Here is a 25,169-nt window from a genome sequence, read left to right as displayed (position 1 = left end):
CGCTCTCTGCAAACACTGCACGCACACTCTCTCCGCACGCTCTGTGCACGCACTGTACAGACTCTGCACACTCGTGCTCTCTGCACGCCACATGTGTGCTCAGATAGCCCTCCCGATGCTGGCACGTGCACATGCAAATGCCACGCACAGGCTTATCTGCACGTTCCACGCACGCCTTCTGCACACTCTCTATGTGCACGCTCTCCGCACAATCCATGCAGTCATAGCTGCGAGCTCTGGGCATGCTCTCTGCACGCTCTGTGTGTGTTCTCTCCGTGTGCTCTGCACTCTCTCTCTTGCACACTCTGTGCATGCTCGCTCTGCACACCCTTCTGCATGCCTTCTTGCACCCTTTGTGCACACTCTCTCTGCATGCTCCAGGCATGCTCTGTCCACATGCCCTGTGCACATCCTCCTGCATGCTCTGTGCATGATCTGTCTGCAGTCTCCGCACTGTTTCCACACATTCCATGCATGCTCTCTCTGCACACTCTGTGTGTGACATCCCTGCACACGCTCGGTACGCTCTCTCTGCACGTTGCCCATATGCCGTCTTGCATGCTCTGTGCTCACACTCCCTGTTCCCTCCCTGCATGCTGTGCACTCCTGCATGCCAACTCTGCACCCTCTGCGCACGCTCTCTCTGCATGTTCCATACACGTCCTCCTGTATGCTCCGTGCATGCTTTCTTCTCCCCATTTTGCACGCTTTCTCTGCACACCCTGTACGCTCTGTGCATGCTTCTCTGCATGCTCCCGGCCAGCCCTCTTGCACGCTCCATGCAAGCCCTCTCTCCACAGTGCGTGCGCATTCTCTCTGCACGCCCTCTTGCACGCTCGCTCTGCGCGCTGCACGCCCGCTCTCTCCTGCACCGTCCCAGCCCACGCGCGAGCTTTTCCGCACACTCCCCGCACGCTCATCCCGGCGAAAAACCCGTGAAAGCGACTCCCCAGGAAGACGGGGGGGGGGACGGAAGAGGGGAGCTCTGGGTGGGATCAATAGCAAATTAGTGACTTTACGCCGAGCAGAATGATGCGGGGTGGCGGGAGCGGGGCCACGCCGGTGTCCCCGCTTGCTTGCCGCCGCAGCGCCCACGTGTGTGTCCCCCCCCCCCCGCTCAGGCGCTGATCTCCACGGCGCTGGCCTCCTCTTGCTCCCGGATGATGTGGACGCCGGCAGTCCGCAGCAGGCGCGGGGCGCCGCGGGAACGCACCGGCGAACCTGGCGGCGACCTGTGGGTCCGCGTTGAGGCGGGCGAGCGGGCCGGCGAGCGGTGGTACCGACGAGCCGAACGCCCCACCGGGCCCGGCGAGCGGCCGGCCGCCGGCGAGCTGGTGTAACCCGGTTCCACCGTGCCGCGGGGTTCAGGCGGCGAATCCTCCTCTGCCTCCGGGGAATCCTGCCGAGAGCCAAGGGTCGGGAGCCATAGGACGGGACGGGACAGGATGGGATGGGATGGGATGGGACCGGCTGGGACGGGATGGGATGGGATGGGATGGGACGGGACGGGATGGGATGGGATGGGATGGGATGGGATGGGACGGGACGGGATGGGATGGGATGGGATGGGATGGGATGGGACGGGATGGGATGGGATGGGACGGGACGGGACGGGATGGGATGGGATGGGATGGGATGGGATGGGATGGGATGGGACCGGCTGGGACGGGACGGGATGGGATGGGACGGGACGGGATGGGATGGGATGGGACGGGATGGGATGGGATGGGATGGGATGGGACGGGACGGGATGGGACGGGATGGGATGGGATGGGACGGGATGGGATGGGATGGGATGGGATGGGACCGGCTGGGACGGGATGGGATGGGATGGGATGGGACGGGACGGGATGGGATGGGACGGGACGGGATGGGATGGGATGGGACGGGACGGGATGGGACGGGATGGGATGGGACCGGCTGGGACAGGATGGGATGGGATGGGGTGAGCGGGCAAAGCCCACGGGAGCCAGCGCTGCCGCACCCGGCCGGCGGGCTGCCAGGGTGCTCACCTTGTCCTTGAGGATGTACAAGGCCACCGGGTTTTTGCGCTCGTGCTCGCCGCTCCGCGGGATGCCCTCGGCTGCGTGGAGGCAAGGCCTTGCTTACCGCACCAGCGGCGTTGGCGCTCCCCAACCCGCCGCGCCGGGGCCAGCGCTCACTCACCCTCGTGCTTCAGGCGTTCCTCGTCCTGCTCGGCATATTCGGAGGCCGGTTGGGGCTCTGCTTGCCGCTTCTCCCTGGGGAGGGGACAGAGATTGGGGCGGCAGCGGCGCGGCGGGACGGCCTGCAGCTCGGCTGGGGAAGGGCCCAGTGCTGGGGTGAGGGAGAAGATGGGGGGGGGATGGGATGGGACTGGAGAGATGGATCAAAGCAAGATGGGATGGGGTGGGGTGGGACGGGACAGGATGAGATGGCATGGGATGGAGTGAGACAGGACAAGATGGGATGGGATGGGATGGGACGGGATGGGATGGGATGGGATGGGATGGGAAGGGATGGGAAGGGATGGGATGGGACGGGATGGGACGGGATGGGACGGGATGGGAAGGGATGGGATGGGATGGGAAGGGATGGGATGGGACGGGATGGGACAGGACGGGATGGGATGGGAAGGGATGGGATGGGATGGGATGGGATGGGACGGGATGGGATGGGATGGGATGGGACGGGACGGGATGGGATGGGAAGGGATGGGATGGGACGGGATGGGACGGGATGGGATGGGATGGGATGGGACGAGACGGGATGGGATGGGATGGGACGGGATGGGACAGGACGGGACGGGACGGGATGGGATGGGATGGGATGGGATGGGATGGGACGGGATGGGATGGGAAGGGACGGGATGGGACGGGATGGGACAGGATGGGATGGGATGGGATGGGATGGGATGGGATGGGATGGGATGGGAGTGATGAGATGCGATGGGGTGGGATGGGACGGGACAGAGTGGTCAAGGCAGGATGGGATGTGACAGGATTAGAAGAGATGAGGCAAAACAAGACTAAATGGGATGAGGCAAGATGGAACCAGAGGAGATGGGATGGCATAGGTCAAGACAGGATGGGATGGAACAGGATGAGGTGTGATGGGACAGGACAAGATAGGATGGGAAGAGATGAAACAGGATGGGATGGCAGAAGACACGAAGAGACAATATGGGGCAAGATAAGAGAACCCCCTTTGGCTCCCGTGTTACCCCCAGCCTTACTTCTTGGAGGGTTTCCAGCAGGCACAAACGGTCACCAGGGTGACAAGGAGGAAGATGCCACCCGTGGAGAGGATGATGTAGAGGGAGCTCCGGCCTGGGGGAGAGGAATGAGGAGGGACAACCCCTCCAAAATTTTAGCTGGGATCATCTACAAGGGATGGCCAGCCCCACGGGCGCAGGAGGGGGGAGCGGGTGGCTTACGGTAGACGGTGAGCTTCACGGGGACACTGCGGCCATGGCTGATGGGGTTCTCCACCAGGCAGCTGTAGACGTCGTCGTCAGCCATGAGGACACGGGTGATGGTGAGGATCTTCTGGTCAGGGGAGAGGAGCAGGCGGGAGTCGTTGCTCAGCGGCCGCCCGTCCTTCAGCCAGGTGTAGGTGGGCTTGGTGCCGTTCTCATGTGAACAGTTGAGAGTGAAGAACTCGCTGAGCTCCAGCACCGTTGAGGAGGCCACCAGCACTTGTGGCTTTGAGATGGGGACTGCAGGCAAGCAGGGGAACCACGGTGATGCTGTGTCTTGGGGGATGGCTGGGCCCAGGGGACAGGAAGGGGGACACCAAAATCCTACCAGGGGTGTAGCTTGGCTGCTTGGGATGGCCAAAACCCCCAAACCACCTCCCAGTCAGAGAAAGCCCTCCCCAAAAGTGGCCAAGGAAGACATCCCATGGAGAACCCCGTCTCCACTGGACATCCTCTTTGCTCTTACTGTCCACGGTGAGGTTGATGGTCTTCTCGCCGGTGAAGGTGTCATCGGTGATGGACACCTCCACCTCATAAGCTCCTTCGTCGGCCAGCTGCAAGGGGCTGATGAGCAACGAGCCATTCTCCAGCACCCGGATGCGGTCACGGTAATCGGGCCGTAGGTTGCCGATGATCTCAGTGCCAATAGACTGGACGACGGTGACGGGCTTGTCGCGCTTCACCTGCCACTTGACCACCGGCTTGTCGGCGCTGGCGCTGGCGTAGCGCACCGACAGCAGCGCTGCTTTGCCCGCCGTGCCGCGGACCAGCGGCGTGGGGCTGGTGATGTTCACCCCTGCCAGCAGACCTTGGGGTGGGGAGAAAGCTGCCTGGACCTCGGAGCCCGGAGGAAAACAGGGAATCCCCCTTCCCAGAGCTGTGCTGAGCACTTGCAAAGCACATTACAGGTGCTGGGGTGCCCAAGGGCCGTGCAAGCACCCTGTTTGCATAGGCCTTTGCAAAAATGCATGCCACACCCTCAAAATTGCGGGGAGGGGGGGGGCTGGGAGCGTGCCTGTGCTGATGCAACCCTTTGCAAAATGCATGCCTCGTTCCCAAAAATGCATCGGGCGTGGGAGGTGGGTCAGTGTAACCCTTTGCAAAGATGCATGCATCGACCCTAAAAGGTGCATGGGTGGTCGGAGATCTCCTGTTGCTGGGTTGATGCAATGCTCTGTAAAAATGTATGCATTTCCCTCCAAAATGTGCCGGGGGGGGGACGGGGGGGGCGGGAGCTCTCTTGCAGCTGGGTTGAGGCAACCTTCTGCAAAAATGCATGCATTGCCCCAAAACCTGCATCGGTGGTGGGAGCGGTCCTGCAGCGGTGTTGATTCAGCCCTTTGCAAAGATGCATGCGTCAACCCCCTAAAATTGCATGGAGGGTGAGAGCCCTCCCGTGGCTGGATCAATGCAGTGCTTTGCAAAAACAAACGCACCACCCCCCAAAACTCGCATGGAGGGTGAGAGCGCTCCTGCAGCTGGGTGGTTGCAACCCTTTGCAAAAACTCATGCACAGTTCCCCAGAATTGCATCAATGGTGGGAGTACTCCTGCAGCTGGGTTGTTGCAACCCTTTACAAAGATGCATGCCTCGCCCCGAAATTGCATGGTGGGTGGGAGTGCTCCTGCACCCTCGTTGGTGCAACCCTTTGCAAAAATGCATGCATTGACCCCCAAAATGGCATGGGAGGGTGGGAGCCCTCCTGCGCCCAAGTTAATGCCATGCTTTGCAAAGATGTGTGCGTCACCTCAAAAATTACGGGGGGGGGGGAAGTTTTTGCTTCTCATCCCCAGCCTGTTTGGATGCTCCGGGCCAGCCAAACCCCCAAATGCAAAACTGCATCACAGGGGAGAGTGCACGTGCATTGCTCCTCATCGCTGGTTTTAAGCCAAAAAGGGCAGGGAAAAAGTGGGAAAAAAAAATGATTTTTTTTTTTTTTTTTTGAGAGGGGGGACTCCCCAAAACAGCCTCTGTCCCTGAAACACCGCAGCCTCATCCCCCCTTCTGCCAGCCCAGGGGTCCCCTCTGTGAACCCCCATCGGGATGCCATCATCTGATGGTGAACAAACCCCATATTGAAGGGGGGGGGGAGGCGGGTAAAGCAGCTGGGGAGGGCGAAGCAGGAGCAAGAAAGGCTTTAAACAAGCCCGAAAAGTCATGGGACCTATTGGTATGCAGCATCCGTCTGTCCGTCCTTCCCAGCAGCGCCGAGCTCAGCCCCGAAAACATGCCCTGACCCGAAAAATTTAGGGGGCTCCCGTAGGGAAAACCCAAGCATGGGATGAGGAGGCAGCTTTTAATACATCCTTGCACCCAGTGCACCCCCCAAATCGCTGCTCTTTAACCATTTCTTCCCTTTTTTCACTCAGTTGCTACTTTTTTTCTCTGCTCTAGGTAATAAATTTGGGAGTTAATTCATAAATCAGGCAATATTCCCATTTCCTACAGCATTCTTGACTCAGGGATGGAGATCTCCCTCGCTTTCTGGCTGGCTTTTGCTGAAAATAACCCAACAAAAAAATCCTAATTTTCTTACTATTTCACGAAATAAATCCCTGTATCTTTGGAAAAAGCATAGCAGCATTTTTTGTGGTGCCCTGGCTGCAACCCAGGTGCTTTTTTGGGGTGCAAATCAAAGTTGGTAGCAATGTAAAACCGACTGGCTTTGCATCCTCGGCTCATCTGGAGGGAAAATGGGGCCTCCCCGGGGCTGGTTTTGGGTCCAGACTTTGGTAAAATGGTTCGAAATTGTTGCAAGTGATTTTTTGCATTGCTGCGCCCAGGATGGGATGGTTTGGGGCTCATTGAACCCCAGAATGTAGGTATTAAGGGAATAAATGATGGATGCAACCAGGGTTGCCATGCAGTGGGGTAAACAGGAGCAAACTAGAAACGGGGTAAAAAATAGGCTTTTTGGGAAAGCTGATGGATGGGTAATAAAATAGATGTGGGGATGTTGAAAAATTAACAGAAAAGGGGTTTTTGGGAAGATGAAAAGCTGGGGAGAAGCTCGGGGGGGCGGTGCCAGATCCACCCCCCCCAGAAGGTCCCACTTGGCTCCCAAAAAGTGTTTTTCCCAGATTTTATTCCTAATTTCCCCCCCCTTTTTTTTTTCCTCTCCCAGGCGGAGGGGATACTTGACATCGCAGCAACCCCCCCCACAACCCCCCCCTTCCTCGGGTACCACCACCCTCCTCCCCCCCTCCCCCCCCATCTTCCATCCAGATACCCCCCAAAACCATGGAAAAATGGGAAAAAACACGGAAAAATGGGAAAACCCCCTACCTGCGTGCAGCGCCAGGAGCCAGGTCACCGGCAGCAAGCAGGGGGGAGCGGGGTGGCCCCACGGGGCAGCCGGCGCTCCCCACATTTCAGGCAGGCTCGCCCCCCGAATTGCTCCGCTTCCCCACTCCGGGCACGTCCCTCGGCGCTCCCGGCTTGGCGCTCCGCCCGGCTAATTTATTTTTTTTCTTTTTTTTTTTTTTTTTTTTGTGTGTGTTCTTTCCTTTCTCAATAGAGCCCTGTGTCCTGGCGGCTTTCGCTTCCCTGGCGGCCTCGAGCTGACATTTATTTGGGGGAAAAACACTCAGATTTTCAATTTCCCCACGCCGTCACAACCCCCCATTTCCATGTTTTCCCCATCCTGTGGAGATGCTCGAGGTTGGGAGCATCACCCCATCGAGCCTGGCTAAGGTTTGCCATCGCCTCTGAGGACAATCCATTGGGATTTAGGGCTCTGAGCATCCCAGCAAGTTGAGTTTTGGGGGAGGGGGGATTTTACAAAGCTGGAACACCCCCCCCCGCCCCCCCAATGCAGCCCCCCCACCCCTTTTTTTTTTTTTATCTTTCCAGGCTTTAAGACGAAGCAGCCGTCGCATCCAGGCTTCATTCCAGCTCCAGTGTCAATTAGCGCCGTTCCCGGGGCATCGCTGAATAGGGCAGCCAGGATGTGGGGCAGGATGCCCGGAGCCACTTCCCCCCCCCCCCCCTCTCTAAGACCTGCCAAGCTCATCACCCCAGTGAGCCACCACCCGCCCTCCCCCCCCCCCTTCCCCGAGGGGGCTCCCTGGCCCCGAAAAGGGGTCGAGACCTCAAGCATCCTGCTCCAGCGGGATAAAGATGCTTGGGGGGGGGGGGGGGGCAACATTATGGGGGGATGGTGTTTTTTGGGGGGGGGACTTTTGGGAAGGACGCTATAGGGAGATGCTCTAAGGAGGGATTTGGTGGGGTGCTATAGGGAGATGCTCTGGGGGGGGGTGTGCTGTGGGGAGATATACTTTGGGAGGGTTCAGGAATGCTATGGGGGGGGGGGCACGATAGGGATATTTGGGGGGGGGGGATGCCGGGGGGGCGGTATTTCAGGGGGTTGTTTCGGGGATGCTCCGGGGGTGGGGCGCGCAGAGCAGTCACCGCCCCCCCCCCCCCCCCCCCCCCCCCCCCTTTTATCGCCGGCGGCGGGACGCGAACCTGCGACCCCCGGCCCGGGGTGGGGGGGAGGAGGGGGGGCTCAGGGAGCGGGGGGGCGTGGGCGTGGGCGTGGCCAGGAGGGCGGAAGTGGCGCCAGGATTCAAAGCGGCGGCTGAGGCGGAAGCGGCGGTTGGTGTGGGGGGGGGGTGGGGGGGACGGGGCACGGTTTTGGGGGTCAGAGGAGGGGGGTGTAAGGGGTGCTGGGGGGGGGGGTAGGAGCACTCAGCTGCGAGGGGTTGGGGGTCCCCATTCAGTACGGGGGGGGGGGGGGTGCTGCAGGGCTGTTGCGGGGAGCCCTGGCGTTGGGTAACTGGGGGGGGGGGGGGAGAGGGGGGCGCTGTGGGTGCGGGTCGGGGTGCTTGGGGGGGGGGGGGTGTGGGGGGGGGCACGCTCACCTCTACCCCTTCCCCAGGGCCGGGATGTTGCCCCCCTGGAAGGGGGGGGCCGGGGAGCACCCGGGGGGTCGCCAGGCGGGACCCCCACGGCAGAGCTGGCGGGCGCTCGCCGAGAGGAACCAGAGCGTGGCCCCCGTGGGTGTTTGGGTGGAGAGTGCCCCGTGGGACAGCCGGGCTTTCGTGAGTGTCACACACCCCCCACACCCCCCCCCAGGCACCCTCCCGGCTCGGGGTCCTGCCAGGGGTGTCCCCAACTTCCCCCAGTTGCGGCGGTCGGGGCTGGCAACAAACATTTATCTCGGTTTGAAGGCAGCTGGGAGCACTGCTCTGAGGAAAAATAACCCATTTGAATGGTTTTTTTTTTGAGTAAGGTCAAAAGCCACCAGGGTGTCCGTGTAGCTTGGTGTCCTGTTTATATGGCCCCGGAGCTGATTACCCTCAAACTGCATTTTTTTTTTTTTTTTAGGAGAAACACATCGGTTTTTAAACATCGGCCAGGTGGGGAATCCAGCCAGTGCCATAATCAGCTGCTGTTGGTTGTGTAGTTATTGGTGCTGCGAGCTCTGCGCTTTTAATTTTAGCTGGACCTACAGATTGTCAACATGTTAGCCTTCCAGCGTAGGTAGTGCCTCTAAAACTTGGCAGGTTTGTGCCCCCCGCCCCGCCATGCCGGGTTTTTTCCTCTATTTTTTTTTTCCCATTCCTGGCTGCTTTTTGGTGTACAAGCACTGGGTTTAGAGCTCCGCTCTGTAGCTTGACATTTGAGGTGCCCACGCTGTACCCAGCTGACTGGTCCCCCCTCATATCGATGCTGCTCTTCACCTTCCCATCCATCCATAAAGGATATTGGTGAACCATGATTTTATTCCACATTGCTTTTTTTTTTTTTAAAAAAAAAAAAGTTGAATGTTTCAGGCTCTGGAGCCAATCTCTGCTGTACCCTATTAGAAACACTTAAGAAAATCTTTATCGATGCTTATCTCAGGGATTTCTGCTTTGAGGGTTATTATAAGAGGACTAAAAGTGCATTAAATATAGGATGATGAGTTCAGTCCCCTGTAATTAACATCTAAACGTTACAGAAGCTTCTGCCCTTCTGAGATGATTTATTTCCATACTGTAATTTAAATCCTGAAAGGTTGAGATAATATATGGAAATGAATCATCTCCATATTCCACATAACTTCCACCTCGGCACCAAGAAACTTGGGGGGGGGGGGGGGGGGGAGCTGAACTATTCCTGACTGCTTTGGGGGGGCCTGCACACTCCCAGTCCTTCCCCCAGCACAGGAGCTTTCAGGTGCCTTCAGGTGTGGATAAAAGCACACGGCGTTATCAGAACTTATTTAATATACTTCTAGATGCCAGCGGATCATATTAAAAATATATATATTAATGCCTCCTGCATCAGAATTGCTAATGAGGTTGCCAACGGGGAGTGTAGCAAGCTGTCAATGGCGCAGTTCATGTAGCTCTGGCTTGGTTTCATCGTTAACGGTGCATATTTCTCCCCGTCTTGGTGCTTTGCTTGTGCTGACCTTGCTTTGCTGCTGGTAACGTTCCTGGCAGGCGGCAGGATGGCAGGAGCATTCGCCCCGGTGTTTATTAAGTTGATTTTTCAGTCTTGCCCTTTTTCTCTGACCTTTCAGACTCTCACTTTTCTTGCTTTAGGCTGTGCTGCAGTGACAGCCAGAAGAGCGATACCAGTGTTCTTTAAACACTGGTAATATCAGCAGAATTGCTTGGCATGACTTCAAGTGAGAACCTTAAAAAAAAAAAAAAAATTTTTTTTCATTTTTAGGTCATTGCTTTTAATCTTCAGATTCAGAAAAACATTCCCAGAGCTGCAGGCCTGTCTGTGCTGTGCTCTGCAAACTGCTTCCCTGATATGCTACCAGCCTTGCTCTTGCAGACCATCCTTTTGGATCCAGGCTTTGGATGTTTGATCACCCTTTCATAGGAGCAGGAGCTGGGAGTTGCTGTATGAGGCTGCCTTCTTTTTTCATTGTGTGCATTGCAAAGAGTTAGAGGAGGAAGGGTGCACGCTCTGTATCTGGCCAGCTAGATTCAATCCAAGCTCATAATAATTCAGTAGATACTGTCCAAGCTGTTGTTGCACAGATTTAGAGAAAAAACATCATTTGCTCTGGGTGCTGTTTGCCTGGCTTGTGGTGTGGGAAGGGAAGATGGAATACAAGCCACTCTAACGCTGCGACGTATGTAGCAAAAATCACATGAAATCTGCTTTCACCTCTTGCAGGCTTCAGCATTTCAGGTGGAGGAGGAGCTGAAGGAGCAGCAACGGGAGAAGGCAGCCAGCCTGAGACGCTTCCAGGGAGAGGTGAGGCGGCGGGTGAACCAGCAGGTCAGGATGCAAAGAAAGCAGCAGCTGCAGAAGTCGTACGAAGCGGTAAGCAGGTCTCTGTCCCTGCCTTGCCAGGAGTCTTGCAGGAGAGACTCCTCTGAAAGCAGTGTAGATCCAATAAAAAAAACCCCACTGGGTCTCAAGTCAAGATCTTGATAAGAAAAAGCAAGCAAACTCGTGGTCATGGCAGACCCCAGGGCTGCAAACGGTGTCCCCTCAAGTGAGGTCAGTGTGACACCTTGATTCACTCTGGCAGTGAAGGTGCTTTAAGCCCTTTGCCTTCCTGTGGAAAGGTCACTGGCTCTTGCCAGAATCGCACGGAGTTAAAAAATAGCCAGGCCAGAGTTGTGAATGATGTGGATGTCTCCTGGTTGCCTCTGAAGCAAAGCAGCTTATTTCTCCTATCCCCCTTTTCCAGGGCAGTCAGTTCACCAGCAACACTTTCACACTGTCTCCACATTCCCCGCCCTGTGGGATTGTTTTAGGTTATCCTGTGAATATATTTAATCCTTTCTGCTTTTAAACAACTGCCAGGGAGACTTGCCAGAAACTGACTGTGAAGCAAGAAGGGAATGCACTGAAATGTCAACGGTTTTTGGCCACCCTTGGGGTGTTTGGGCTGTTTCCAGGGCTCGGGAGGCATGGTTGAGTGGGGCTGTCCTCATGTAACTGCTCCAAACTGAAAGCCTGTGGACGCCTTCAGCCCCTGAGAGCCTGATGTGCCCCCTCTCTGCGTGGAGAGCAAAAAAAAAAAATCCAGCCCAAGCAATGCCGCCGGATTGAGCCAGCAATTCCCACGCGGCGTGGGTGATGGTTTGAGATTTCCACGTGGCTTTTTAGCTCTGGGGGGGGGGTCTGTGTCCCGGCAGGCGGAGAGGGAAAGCAGCCTTGTCATGCAGTACTCGGGCTCCGTGCTGCGTTTGACCCCCGGGAAGAGCACGTGCCTGTTCCAGAGCCACCCCGTGCCCACCATCTGCGGGCCCGGCGCTCGTGCCGCGCCAGCGCAGCAGCAGGGGATGCAAAGCCAGCCCTTCCAGCAGCGAGCCGCCGAGGTGAGCGGTCCCCTCCTGCATTTATCATCCCTCCTTCGTCCCGCTGGGTGCTTGTGGTTTGAAATGGAGAACAGGCAATAGCTTTTTCGTTTGCAATGCATCCCTAGTAGTTTAGGGTTGTTTGTTTTTTTTTTTTTATTAATGAAAGGTTGGCTTACGTTTTCACTCTGGTTTACTCGATATTGTTGTACTCCTCCATAGCACTCATCAGAGCATCAAAAAGGATAGTTGATGTCTTCCTGGAGGATGCTGTGCTTGAACTTGCCCTGCTGCTTGCAGTTAGAGTGCATTTTCCCTCTCTATGCTGTGCAGGCATGTCGTGTCAGAGCGGTGGCACTAGGTGGTGCCACCTCATTGCAGCTTCTTTCCTGCAGGCCCAGGAGTATGGATCAGGAAACCTTGGAAAACCTGCCTTAGGGACTGTTTTAAGCCTTTTTTAATAGTGATGCTTGTGCTGCATTTGGCATTTTATAAAGCACGTGTGTTCATCTAGGAGTTATTCCAGTTGAAGCACTGCTTCCCATGGGGTGGAGAATCACTTCTGGCTGGACACCAGGTGGGACAGTCAGGGATCTGGCACTTCTGGCATCTCAGCAAAGTGTTTTGGGAGCGGCTGAACTGTAACTGAGCCCTTTACCTTGCCTGGATCAGCATTTCAGTGCACTGGGCAGCTCTGAAAGACACCTTGGGTTGCAGGCTACCTTATACCTAATTGTGAACCTGATTATTGAGTTGGGCTCCCTTGATGAAGCACTTTGGCTGGAGCAGGGTACGTTAGGAGACCTCTGCTGTGCAGCTAAGCTTCTTGCCGTAGCCCCTCGTGGAAAGCAGCTTTTTTTTGTCTTGCCTTTACCTTCCCTCTTAACGGCAGCTTAGCAAAACCATGAAGCAAGTTCGGCACAGGCTGGCATCCTGCAAAACCACGCCACAAGGAGCAGGTCCCCCCGAACTCCCCGGCGGTGTCTGGAGGCGAGAGGTGAGCGAGGGAGGCCTGGGCTAGGGTAAGAGGAATTACCTTGCAAAATGTTGACGTTCTGGCTGTAGTTAGCAAATCCGAAGCAGAGTTCAGTGAATTTCTCCAGAAGAAGTGAAACAAACTGGGCTTTTGTGTCCCACCTGGTGATTAGCCTGTGGATTTCAGTGGCCCGAGGGCCCTGTCCTCTGTTCTCGCTGCCTTCCCTGAAAGTCAACAGGATAAAGTGAGTGAAAACCTCACTGTTTGCAGGGACTAATGAGAGGTAAACTAGGAAACAAGAATTCAAAAAAGATTTTTTTGAAAGGCTGAGATTGTGCTCTGGGTATCCTGGAGGAATGTGATGACCAGCCCTCCCCTTAAGTGCCCTTGTGTCTTCAACAAACCTTAGCAACTCTTTCCCTTGCATCAATCCCTTGTTTTCTGTGGGCAGCAGATATCTGGAGGGCTTTTCCTCCCTCAGGGCTGGCTTCTGGTAGAGAGTTGTTGGCATGCATCTCCTTTTCTTCAGGTAGTTCATAGGACCCACATAATGAGGTCAGTCCTGAGTGCCTCACCTCTTTTTTCTGTTGAATTTCATCCTGCTTTTTGTTACTTCAGTTCTCAAGAGCAGCTTTGCGTCACTGCTATTATTGCACTTTCAATGCCAAGACCTCTCTTAAACTGATGCACTTTGTCCCTCCTGGAGAGCACCAGCAGCAAACCAACCTGGTATTTTTTCTTCCTGCCTCTTCCAGAGCTAGTTTCCTGCCCATCTTGCAATTCTTCATTCCTATCTCTTTCTTGGGTTCGCCAAAGGTGAAGTAGATCTTGGCTGGCTGTTATCTAGAAAATACCTTTTATATAAGGGCTGGTCCAGTTCTTCCTCCTCTGTGTACTGTTGGATTTCTGTTCAAGGAAGTCAGCTTTGCGAACAAGAGTTACAGTAACTATATAATTACGGGCTCGAAAACAATTTCCAGCACTAAAGGTACCTTCTGCTTAACTCCTCAGTGCATTCAGGCTGCTCAGCAAGATGGGGTGATTCATTACTTCTCTATTAGCAGCACTGAAGGCTCGCATGAATAATAAAGCTGCTGCCTGTGCAAGCCAGAGGGTTACAGAAGACAGCAAGTGGGATGCGGGGGAGTTCTGTGGCGAGTCATCCACAGCAGGGAGAAACAAGGCTGGGAGGGATCGGGATCGGGGCCATCCTCTCACCTGAACCTTACTGCCACTACAGTTAATCCATGCTTCTCCTCACAGCTCTGGCAAGGAGGTTTTAACCACTTCCCTAGGCAATTTTATTCCAAGAGGAATATACTGATTTATTGCATTACTCTGTTTTATTACTCCAAGATAGCTGAGAAAAAAAGCTCTGTGATTAATCTGAATCTTTCTCCCTATATGAAGGTTTGCCATGTTCACAGCTAGGCAGGACAGCAGCTCCTTCCCTTCTCTGTAGAATTAACTACCTTGGTAATTGCTGCCATAGTGCACTGCCTTGCTTTTTGCTTTTGCCCTGGTTGAATTTCCTTCTGCTGTCTATTACAGCTGATTTCTTTGGCTTGAAGCCAAATGTTCTCAACTACTTCTGCAACTTCAAGTGGCTTGGTGGGGTTGGTAAATGTAATCAAGATGCTTCTTTCTTCCATCATCCAGGCCAATAATTAAATTATCAAGCAGACCCCACCTAGTTCTCACTCTGTTTTTGTGCAGTGAACTCCTGAGACTGGATCTGGGTAGTGTTTTTAATCAGTATTGCACCTCTGATGTAATAATTTCATCTAACAGATATTTCTTTACACAAGTGTTGAATTAGGCCACGTCAAAAGCTAAACTAAAATCGAGAGGTCTTCTGCTGCGCTTTGCCTGAGGCCTCCTTTTTCTGTTGTAGGAGAAATTCAAACTGGCTAGACATGACTTGCTCTTGACAAATTTATGCTGGTTGCTGTTTATTTTGTTTTCTAGCAGTTTACAAGCAGTTTGCAAGGTGATTTCATCTTGTTTTTCCAAAAGTCAAGCAGCTAAACCCTTGAGGCTAAAGTCTTCTCTTTAGTATTTCCTTCTCCCCTCCTTTATTTAAAGATTGACACTCTGTATTGCCCTTTTCTTACAATGTGGACCTCCACAGATTTTGGGGGTGGGGGGTGAGCTGTTAGCAGTTTGTCTGCCTCTCCTGGCAGTAACCCAGGGCAGGTCCTGCCTGCTTAAAAACCTCAGCTCCTAGGAATAATCTGACTCTTCCCAATAGTAATCCAAGATTTTTCTTGCTCCTCCTATTAGTCCAGAGCAAGCCTTTGGCTGAATATTGGTGCCCAGAAGCATGAAACACTGTTGTTCCTTGTGTCCTCTGATAGCTGTCCTTTGGGAGTAGTGAGTCCTTCAGTCTCTTTCACTAAAGCCTGACTTGTTACCTTGATCTCTCTTATTTTACTTAGAGCTTTGACCTTTCTGGCACTTGTTTTGTTTATTTGTCCCTGTGTGCTTGTGTTGTCTCCTGCATGATTCCTTCAGTAATCTGACCCGTGCTCCACTTCCTCCATGCTCCCATGGATCGCGGGTGCAAGAAGAGTTTGGGATTTAGCCAGGGTTGTCTTGCACTGCGCTGCTTGGCTTCCCATTCTAGCCGGGTAGTTTGCATTTGCCCAGTTTAAGGGAACTGTTGCCTCTCCTTCAGTCCTGTTTTCTGCATTTTTTTTTTTAACTTCATTCCTCTGAAGAGTTGCATTCCCTGCAATCAATTGTCCGTGTTCCCAAAATCGTTGCTCTTCCTTTCTCCCAGAGATTTCTTCTCAGGTCAAAAGCATCTGAAGAGTTTCTTCCTTGCTTTCCCAAGCAGATACCTAGATGGTAATTGCGTGGAAATGACCTGTCCAGTGTTTCAGATGACCCTGTTCGTCAAGTCTTCAGCAGCTCTGCCTTTAGGGTTTGCTAGACTGCTGTAGGTTCCCAGCATGGCAGCACCCACGTTCTTTTCCCCAACTGATCATTCCCCAGAGTTGGTGGGTTTTTCCCACAGTTTCATTTCCTTCTACCTTCAGGTAGACCGACAATAACCGTTCCTCTCTTTCATGGTCCTCACCGAAGCAGCAATTCTGTGTTGTGTTTAGGTCATTGCAGGATTGATAGTGATTCCTATGCCTATCAAATAATTTAATGTTCAGACTAACTCTGGGCTCTGTCCTTCCTGTATTGCAGCAAAGCCACCTCAAGGGATCCCTTGTGTGACCTGCTTTCTTCCTGTTGATCCATCCTCTCCCGCTGTCAGCAGCCCTACTTTTCCCTTCCTAGCATGCTGAAGGGACATCAAGGCAAGAAAAAAAAAAATAAAAAAATCCTGGCTCCAAGCTTGCTTCTGGCATTTTACTTTTTTAGTTTGTAGGAAACAATCTGCTGCCTCTCAAAATATTGTTAATTGCCACTGGGGAGCCTGCCCACTTACCATCTGAAGGAGTGTGCTGCCTGCTAGGGTGTCACTCCAGAGATCCCACCAAACCCCCAACTCCTTGCAGTTGTGAAACAGTGCCTGGAAAGGTCTTTTGCTTGTCTTTCCTTCGCCCCACACGCGTCTGTCCCTCTTGTTTCTGCAGTTAGTGAGAACACAGGCACGAGTTACCCAGCTAAATTCAGATCTTCTAGCTCTTGTGCCCTGCGGTGGTGCTTGAGCACATTGCTTGCCAGATCTCAACTGACTCTACGGAACAAGCACCCTCGGGTTAAAGCTACTTCCTACCCCTGCATGAGGGTGTTGAATTTGCCCTTGGCACCAAAGCGGTCGCATTTGAATTCCATGTTTACACCAGTCTCCTCCCTTCTTCAGAAACCAGAGTCTTGCAAGACAGCCACGGTGCCCACAGAAGATGGGAACGAGGAAATGCTTCTGGCAGCACATCACGATCTTCCAGCCGAACTACAAGACCAGGGGACAGCCCCGTGTCAGGCTGAGCAAGACGACGACTTCTACATCAAAATTGAATTTGAGAAAGTAAGACTTGTACAGGGCTGGGCCAGTTAAATCGTTGGGATTTGGGTTTATTTCGCCAGAGATGGTGAAGTAGTAGAGCAGTTGCTCCCTCGGGCCTGGTTAACTCTTGAGCCTACTGTCATCAAAACAGGCTCAAGAGTGTCAGACTAAGTGAGATTGGCGGCTTTTGTTTCGCTGCTTTCATCTTGCAGCTGTGGCTTCAAAGGGGGTTTTATTTGTGCCTGCCTCGTGGTGCCAGTTGGCTGGCGCTCAGCAGAAATCTGAAACTGAGCGTGTGCAGTCGCTTCGTGGGCTCAGCCGAGCCCCACGGTGCCACCAGTGGGACCTGCAACTGCCTCTGCTCCGGCGAACGCACTCGGAGGCAGCAGCAGAGTGGAAGAGCTGTGGGTGGTGCATGGAATGGCCTGGAAACCCCCTAGAAAAGAGGAGGAAAAAAAAAAAAAAAAAAAAGCTTTACATCAGACAAGTGAGCTGGCTGTGACAATTCCTGTGCCTTGGGCTGGCAAAACACCTCCCTTAGAGGTTCTGTGAATCTGTCTGCTTGTGAGGACTGAGCTGATGTGTTTACTGATTCATCTTTTGTTTTTAGGCAGACTTGTTAAGCATTTGAGGCCTGGAAATGTTTTGCCTTGATTACCTGGAGTAGTTAGCCAATACTTTATGGCTATAGCAGCATGTGCCCAACCTTAGCTGGTGATTAGTCCCAGAAATACTGGCTTAAATACTGAGTGGAAGGAAAGCAGCAGAGGTTTATGCTGAGGCTTTGGGAGACAAGACATTGGCTGTTGAATTCCCCTGGCGCTTCTGTTACTGTTATTGTTATTTGTATTATTGTTATTTTTCTTGCACTTAGTGAAGTTTGTAACGGAAATTTGGAGAGGGGAGGTATGAATCTGTATTTAAGCTAAACCAGAAACCTCCTCCAAGGATATCTTCAGAAGTGTTTTGACAAAGCTTTGGTGCTCAGGCTCCTGCACAGAGATGTCACGTGTGTGTCTCCTATAGTCAACCTGTGCCCTGAAAAAAAGGCACAGCTGGTCAGTGGGTTACCCTGTTGAGGAATGCAGGGATCATCATAGAGAACTCTCCTCCAAGGAGGAGTATTTTGCCAAGGGAAGATGAGAAACTTGACTGTGAAGATGTTAATGCTACTTTTTTACATTATTTTCCAGTTCTCTGGTGGACCGGTGAAAGACTTGAGCTTGCCCAAACCTCCCCAGGGGCTGCACACCAGCTACCAAGCTCCCCACATACTCTGGGCTGGTGTAGACCAAGAGGAAACCAAGAAGCAGGTTTGTCTGCTGGAGCCAAGTCCTCATTGTTTCGTCTCCCTTTCAGGACTGAAAGGTATTGAGCCCAGGGGATGCTGCTGGCTCAGATAAGAAGCCTCAAGAGCAGCGTTAATGTATGAAGCATCTGCTGGGTTTGTAAGTTTGTCAGCACTGATTGTGTCTCAGGTCTTGGGGAAACCTATCTGGTGCTCCTCCCGCTCAGTCTGGGCTCTGAATAACACCAAAGGGTTGGAGGAGAAATGGGCTTCGTTCGTTTTGCCCGGTGAAACAAAGGCGTCGCTTTCTGTAGTTGCATGGAGAGAGACAGCAGCTGCCAAAAATGCTTAAAAAAAAAAAAAAAGCAACAAAACCCACTTTTACCATCTTTGGGTATAAGGCTGGGAATGTAAAGGTTTCTACAGTATCAGCAACTAGCAGGCAGCAGGATGGTGGCTTTCAAGCACAGACTGCAGGCCTGATGCTATGTCTGATTTAATGATGAGGATTTACCAGCCTGCATCCAGGACAGTTTGGCTCATGCAAATAGATGATGTTTTTCTCAAATGCCTAGAGGAAGTGACTTTTATTTTCCTGCTTCCTTCTGACGTGGAGTACTTCCCTCTTCTTTCGTCATCGATTTTTTTTCTGTAAAACCCGAAAGGACTTTGAACGAATTGCATTTTTTTTTTTTTGTTGCTGTTGTTTCATATGTGCATTTTTCCAACAAGCTGATCCAAAATCCAGTTGTGGTTTCTAGACAGCGTGACAGCAGCTGGGCCTCGTCAGGCTGCTCCTTCCCTCAGCAGTTCCCTCTGCCCCTTGCTTTTTATCTCCTTGGCTCTGATCCACCCTGAGATAACTGGTTTTGCAGCACTCTCTTCCGCCTGGGTTTTTTCCGTCCAGCTTTCTTCTCTTTCAGCCCGATGACCGCTCCTGCTCCTTTATCCCCAGCTGTGCAGGGCTCTCCCCGCTGGGCGAGATGAACCAACTCAGCCCAAAACTCGGCGTTGATGAGGGAAAAATCCATGCCTTAAATTTTCTGCCATCGTGGAGTTCAAACTAATTCCCATGGGGGTGGGAGAGCTTTTGGTTTGAGCTTCAGCCAGGAGGTTTCCCTACCGTTGCTGCATCAGTGGAGTTAAGCCAAAGCCCAGACACTAAATTTCTTCATGTGCGTAGTATCTTTGTGGGAGCTGTTGCCTGCAGGGCTCTTGGATTTGTCTCAGCAATGAATTTGCCACCTCTCTAGTTCTCCTGCATGTAGTGGGTCCAGCTTGGTGTTGTATATTCTTTTTTTTTTTTTTTTGAGATAGAGGCTTCTAGAGGACCACCAGTCCCCAGGTGGATTGAAATCCTTGGACCGTAGCTTGTAGTGCTCTGGTGAAGCGGGTTGAAGTGGGAACGGGCTCTTTTACCCCCAGGAAAATGAGAATTTAGGAGTTTGTCAGATGACAGAGCTTCCATCCATAGGAGGGGCCCAGTTGAGGGATGCCAGTACAAAGCTCTCTGAGGTGTCTTGGTTGTCCTGCCCTAGCTAACCATGGTCTCTCCAGCTTCTCAGCCCTGGGCCCTGTGCACTAGGAGATGCTTGAGGATCTCTTGAGGAAGGAGCAAGATTTCTCTCCTGATAGCAACTCCAGAAATCACACTGAGTGCTGATATCGCTCGACGTCAATCCCAACCTGCCCCCAGACACCCTTCTCAAAGGTGCTTCTTCTTTCCCGCAGCGTCAGAACGAGTACCTGAGGTACAGGCGCCTCTTCATGACTGTCGAGCGAGAGCAGGTGAAGGAACAGCAGAGGCAGAAGGAGAGGCAGAAGAGAATCGCCCAGTGAGTACGCTTGGATGAGAGCCAGCCTCTGGGTATCGCCCCCATCGCAGGCAGGGCTGCCCTCGTGGCTGGAAAGGTTTTGGCGTGCTTGTCTGGTGTGAACCAGGTGATGGGATTTTGGAAAGCACTCCTGCAGCCCAAATGCAGAGGCTTTGAGAAGACTCTCTAGTTTGCTATGGGAAAAAAAAACAAAAAAAACCAAAAAAACAAAACACCAAAAAACCAAACCAAAACAAAAAACAACAACAAAAAAAAACACACAAAAAAACCCAAAACAAACAAACAAAACAAAAAAAAACAAACCCACATGATGGGTAGCATTCTCCCTTCTTGGTCTCCAACTGCCCTGATGGATTCAAAAGGCCACTTTATCAACTTTTTAAAAATCAGGGACTATGTTGAAAGAAGCTCTGCGATATGAATTCCAGTTGTAAAGCCTGATGGATCTCCTGGGTTTTAGTGCCCAGGCGTGGGATTCATTTGCCCAACCTTTGGGCCGTGTCAAGTCCTTCAGAGGTGCTTAGTGCTTCTCTGTCTACTTTTTGAGGCCCCGTGCAGCTTGGATAGGAGCTGGGAGCCAAAACATCAGCCTGGGATTTGCAGCTCACCCCAAACCATGACTCTTGGGAACTCATCCCAAGACCCTGTGCTGCAGTCCGTGCTTGGAAGCTTTGGGGTGAGGTCACGTCATTGTTAAACTGATCTTATCTCCAGGTTTTTAATATCAGACCCTTCACCCTCGCAGCTATAAACGTATATAGTGTAATAAAAAGATTTCTCAGCATTTGTTCCAGAGTTGAAAACTTGGTGTCTGTGTAAAAGTATCGGTACTTGTTTTGGTGGTTTAGTCATCTTCTCCCTTTTAAGGTGTTCGTTAAGGAGGAGCTCTGCAACTTCACACCAAAATAGGAAAGATACTCTAATTTTTTTTCTGGCTCTGTCTTGCTCTGAAATAAAACTACGTAGCTCTGACCATCTCGGTCTCCAATGCCAGCTCTGCAGTGGGCAGGCTTTGTGGGAGCAGGGCAGGGTTTTCCCAGTCACTTTTCAGAGAGAGGTTGCTAGTCTAAAGAAACGTTCCCCCAGCCACATTCCTGACTTTTAAATTGGCACTTGGGAGCTTTGGAGACCTTTTCTTGCCCTGCAAGTGCTGGCGGGACACCAGAGACTTCCTAGTTAGTGAGATATCTTTCTTTTCCTTCCCCCCCCCCCCCCAGTTGCAGGGGCGCTGCTGGAGCTGCAAGCTGCTCGCAGTGTATGTGGAAAAGGGCTGGTTTTGTAATTTACTTAGTGTAAAGCCTTAAGTTGGCCTTGGCCTTAGTTTCTATAGCAGAAGATTTATGGTGGGGTAGTTAAGGCTCTATTACCACTTCATTTAAAAAACATTTTGGAGTTTATAACCTGACTAGAGAAGTTTTACTTCAGCACTTTCCTTATGCATGTAAAGATTTGACCCCCCAAATGGAGTAACATCTGAAATGTCTCCTTCGATTATGCTTTCTCCCCCTGGCTTCTACCCAGCCTGGAATTTTTTTTTTTTTTTTTTTTTTAATGCATTTTGGCAGTGATCAGCCTGTAACATGTTATTGCATTTGGTACTCATCAGCAGGAATAAAATGGCAGATGCTTCAGTTTAAAGTCTTTGTGCTTTGTAATTGCCACTTGTCAAGGGAACGTGCTCTGCTTTTGGTGTGACTTATACAATCCAGATTCCACTGAAAGGGCTGGACTGCCGTGTGGATGCAAGGGAGGTTGAGGAACTAGAGGAAGATTTGGTTAAAAATGCCTCTTAAAGACTATTTTGGAGTGAGTAGGTGTGGGATCTTTGGAGCTTCTCTGCTGTACCCAGCAATTTTCTACAGCCCTGTGACAGTCCCCGTCCTGGAAGCTGCAAGGACAGCTTAGGGTGGGATCCAAACTGCCCCATAATCAGAAGAAATCAGAAGTGGGGAAGCTGAGCCCTTGATCTTCTCTGGTGGGTATCAGAGCCCAGGCACTGCTTTTGGTTTTGGAAGGAGGGAAGAGCAGCTCTTTTGGGGAACTGCAGGTGGCACTTCGTAACAGGAGCATATGTGAATGTGATGCAGGAGGGAGCTGGAAGGAGGCGGCCACGATGGTGAGAAAACTAGGAGGCAGGAGGAGGTCAAGGGCAGGAGAGTGTTCACAGGCTGGTATTTCCATATGGGGGAGAGAAAGGCTCGGAAAGCTTTATTTGACCATTTTATATTTAAAGCTGCTAGAAAGGCAATGCTGCAATTAGTGCAGGGTTACTTTCACCTGCCTTGCATAGTCTGGGTGAAGGCAGCAGCACCTATATCCACCTGCCCCGATCTTACAACCAAGGGCTGGCAGGGAACGGAGGTTGTGATGGGGGGAAGCTCCTTCTCTGAGCATGTGTGTGCCCGCAGGATCAAGAGCAAGAAGGAGAACCAGCGCCGGGCAGAGGAGAAGATGATGCAGGAGACAGCTGAGCAGCAAGGACCCTCCCCGGGAGAGGGAGCCTGTGAACCCCTGGCCCAGCTTAAACTGGGGGAGAGGAGAGCGAAGAAGGTTAAGGAGAAACAGCGGCTTAAGGAGCACGTGAGGTACAGCCTGATCCCCCCTCCTTGCGCCGAGCCAGGTGTAACTGGCCAAGGTGAATATTGAATCCCTTGCAGGTACGTCGAAGCTCTAAGAGCCCAGATGAGGGAAAAGATAAAACTGTATAACATTGACTTGCCCCCGTTGTGCTCCTGCGGGTCCGATTTCTGGGAATCCCACCCAGATACCTGCGCCAACAACTGTGTCTTCTACAAAAACCACAAAGGTAGGAGCTCCTGCTTTTGGAGGGGGGGCGTCTGGACATGGATCCCTGGTTATACGGGGAGGAAGCCAACACGGCTGGGTGTTTCTGTGGTCCTGGGCTGCTGTTTAGGGGTGCTTCCACAGTTGTACTTTGGAGAGGGCTAGTCAGGTGCTCTGCTGCTTGTTTCTAACCCAGGCCCTTCCTCTGTCCCTTCAGGGAGCTTAGGGGCATCCTCAGCAAAGCACCAGCCTCTATAATGTGTTAAATAACGCTGCTGTAATACATATGTGTGTTGGTAGGGGGAGAACCATCAGGAAAACACTGCAAAACAGGCTTGTTACGGGCACAGAAAACCTCTCTGCCTTAATGCTGAATCTTCTGCTGGGAGGGTGCAAGAAGGTGGTGGAAATGGTCTTTGCTAGGCGATGGAGACTGCTCTGATTTTGAGTACAGCTCGGAACAGTACCTGGCCGAGCAACGGGGGGTTGTCTTCCCGGGGTGGGGAGGGAAAAGAGAAATTGGGACTTTATAAAAAAACTTTGGCTTTCCTCATTTGGCTCACATACTGCTTGGTAAGCAGGAGTATGCAGAGCATGCAAGCAAGCATGTGGAAAACTACAGGCACGTTGACTTATCTTAAAAAACAGCAGTGTTCTCTCTCCTTTACGGTAAAAGGCTGAAGCCAAGCCCAGTTTCGGGCCGTAAGTGAAACTCTCAACGCTGTTTTCTGTCTCCCCTTCTGGCTCAGCCTACGGCCACGCGCTGCGGTCCGTCGTCGCGTCCTGCGCCCCCGCGCCCGCCAGCCCCTCGGCGAGGCTGCCGCTCCGGGGCTTGGCTGCTCTCTGCGCTCGCTCGGGGAAGCCTCTGTGACCGGAGCCGCCACGAGTCCTTCCCCTTGCCCCGATTTCAGTGACTGCTGTAAGCAGAGAGCAGGGCTGGGCTGTGTCCTGCCCGTCTCTCCACCCCACCTTTGCTCTTTTCAGTCCTTGGGCTCAGGTTTAAGCTGCACCTCTCCCGTTTTCCTCCCTGTGTGCGCTTGGCTGGGCCGGGGCCACGGGGCGATGGTTGGTGCAAACGAGCCGGTTGCTCTGGGGGGCTGGTTTAGAGGCAGGCACTTGAATTTTGGTGTTCAGCTGCGAATAAACTGTTTTCAAGGACTGTTTGTCTCAGTTGGAGTGTGAAATGGGAAAGGAGGCATCTCGGGGCACGATCTCTGGTATCTCTTCCTTCCCACTCCCTTCTCTCCATTTCCCTATGGCTCCCACCAGCCCCTGCCTCTCTGGTCACAGTCCAGAGCCAGGTATTTATTGCTCCTTCCCTTTCTTCTGGGTGAGGACCTCTCTTCCACTAACATCCACCCAGCTCAGTACCTGACCCATGCTCCCACAGTTTCGGTTTAGCTTCAGAAAGGAGCTTTTTTTTTTCTAGGAACAATCTGTATTTAATCTCCTGAGCAGAAGTTGCTGGACTGGGATATTTTTTTTTTTTTTTTTTGAACCAAAAATTACACCAATCGCATAATGTGTTCCTGGACAGAGGTTGCAACATAACCAGTCTTTAATATTTACTGCTTGCCGGCCGCCCTCCAGCCACCTCTCCAATATTAACCACGGCAGGAAGGATGGGTGGCCGAGCGTGGCGGGTGATTTCTTTTTCCCTGGCACCGTCCCGCCGGGCGTGAAGCAAACTCAGGACCCTGGTCCAGAGGTAGCAGAGCGGTGCTGAGCCAGAGGCTGCTCCTCCGTTCCCACTGGAGAATCATTCACCGCCTTATTCGTGGGGGCTGGTGCTATTTATTAACCGCTGTTTGCGTCAGGGGAAGACACCGCAGTTCTGACACGGGGTGTTTGAAGTAGATTTTTTTTTTAAAGGGCAGGATCCAGCCCGGGAGGTTTTTGCATGCACCGAGGCGGGGGAAGCAAAGGACTGGAGCTGTAAATGTGTTGTTTTCAGCTGATTCCAGGGCAGGGCTTAGTGCTGGGGCAGCTGAGGACAAACGTTTCCTTGGCAGGACCCCAAGCCCTTGCTCGCAGCCCAGGGACCCCCGTTCCCACCTCTCTGGAGGAGCCCCCAAAGGGCTGTGGGCTGGTTTGCGGCTTACTTCAAAGGAATTGCGGTTAAATAAAGCTGTTGCTGGTCTTGTCGTGGTCTTGACCTTGCTTGGCTCTGCTTCAGCTGTGTCTAGTGGATCCTTTGAGAGTGGGGGGGGGGGGGGGGGAGGGACACACGTCTCCTGGTGTGAAATCTGCGGCAGAGGAGCGTGGGACTCCCAGAATCCCTGCAAATAAACCCGAAACCAAGGCTGGAGGGGCTCAGCTGAAATCAGGGCACCAAAGCCCTTTCAGGGAGTGATGCGGGAAAAGTTCAAACTAACCTTTTCTGCTGGAAAAAAACAGCATCCGGGGAAGATCCTGGGCCGGGGCTGGGGTGCAGGCGACTCCCCCCTTGGGCCTTCTCTCCCCCCCCCCCCCCCCCGCTGCCCAACTTTGCTTTTTGAGCCGGATTTTAAGTAGATTTTTTTGTGTATTAACCGGAGCAGGGGCCCGAGAGGAAGCTCCGGTTCCGCGCCCCGGGGCTGGGGGGGCTGTGCCCGGGGAAGGAGCCGG

At 52.8% G+C, this 25,169-nt stretch overlaps 2 protein-coding genes across 4 annotated transcripts; one reads left to right on the top strand and one right to left on the bottom strand.

The window, feature by feature from the left end:
• Positions 1–990: 990 nt before the first annotated feature.
• HEPACAM (hepatic and glial cell adhesion molecule) lies at positions 991–6,927 on the bottom strand. Its single transcript, XM_042800557.1, has 7 exons — positions 6,743–6,927; positions 3,924–4,265; positions 3,416–3,697; positions 3,215–3,308; positions 2,167–2,240; positions 2,013–2,083; positions 991–1,399 (listed from the first exon to the last, which is right to left on the bottom strand). Exons 1-7 carry the CDS (start codon positions 6,825–6,827, stop codon positions 1,118–1,120), a joined length of 1,230 nt encoding a protein of 409 aa, XP_042656491.1. The 5' UTR covers positions 6,828–6,927; the 3' UTR covers positions 991–1,117.
• Positions 6,928–7,996: 1,069 nt separating this feature from the next.
• On the top strand, positions 7,997–23,721 carry CCDC15 (coiled-coil domain containing 15). 3 transcript variants are annotated; one of them, XM_042800525.1, is made up of 11 exons: positions 7,997–8,053; positions 8,337–8,499; positions 10,580–10,729; positions 11,554–11,736; positions 12,608–12,712; positions 16,512–16,676; positions 17,849–17,968; positions 19,675–19,778; positions 22,187–22,363; positions 22,436–22,584; positions 23,312–23,721. In XM_042800525.1, exons 2-11 carry the CDS (start codon positions 8,344–8,346, stop codon positions 23,431–23,433), a joined length of 1,431 nt encoding a protein of 476 aa, XP_042656459.1. In that variant the 5' UTR covers positions 7,997–8,053; positions 8,337–8,343; the 3' UTR covers positions 23,434–23,721. The 3 variants fall into 3 exon arrangements, with proteins under 3 accessions (XP_042656459.1, XP_042656460.1, XP_042656461.1); XM_042800527.1 differs by lacking the exons at positions 7,997–8,053; positions 8,337–8,499 and adding an exon at positions 8,888–8,941; XM_042800526.1 differs by lacking the exons at positions 7,997–8,053; positions 12,608–12,712 and having other exon boundaries at positions 8,300–8,499.
• Positions 23,722–25,169: the final 1,448 nt, after the last annotated feature.

This window comes from Tyto alba, unplaced genomic scaffold (genome assembly GCF_018691265.1).
Source record: "Tyto alba isolate M040663 unplaced genomic scaffold, T.alba_DEE_v4.0 Super-Scaffold_32, whole genome shotgun sequence".
NCBI classification, from domain to species: Eukaryota; Metazoa; Chordata; class Aves; order Strigiformes; family Tytonidae; genus Tyto; species Tyto alba.
Note: the sequence above shows the minus strand (reverse complement) of the source record. Positions and strands in the feature narration are given on the sequence as shown.

What these genes read in the sequence shown, in the direction of transcription:
- CCDC15 (XM_042800525.1), top strand. Translation starts at nt 8,344, where the DNA reads ATGTTGCCCCCCTGGAAGGGGGGGGCCGGGGAGCACCCGGGGGGTCGC. An exon ending in TGCAGAAGTCGTACGAAGCG is followed by an intron (nt 10,730 to 11,553) that starts GTAAGCAGGTCT and finishes GTGTCCCGGCAG; the next exon opens with GCGGAGAGGGAAAGCAGCCT. An exon ending in TCCAGCAGCGAGCCGCCGAG is followed by an intron (nt 11,737 to 12,607) that starts GTGAGCGGTCCC and finishes TCTTAACGGCAG; the next exon opens with CTTAGCAAAACCATGAAGCA.
- HEPACAM (XM_042800557.1), bottom strand. Translation starts at nt 6,827, where the DNA reads ATGTGGGGAGCGCCGGCTGCCCCGTGGGGCCACCCCGCTCCCCCCTGC. An exon ending in CATCAACCTCACCGTGGACA is followed by an intron (nt 3,698 to 3,923) that starts GTAAGAGCAAAG and finishes GCTTGCCTGCAG; the next exon opens with TCCCCATCTCAAAGCCACAA. An exon ending in GGAACGCCTGAAGCACGAGG is followed by an intron (nt 2,084 to 2,166) that starts GTGAGTGAGCGC and finishes GCCTCCACGCAG; the next exon opens with CCGAGGGCATCCCGCGGAGC.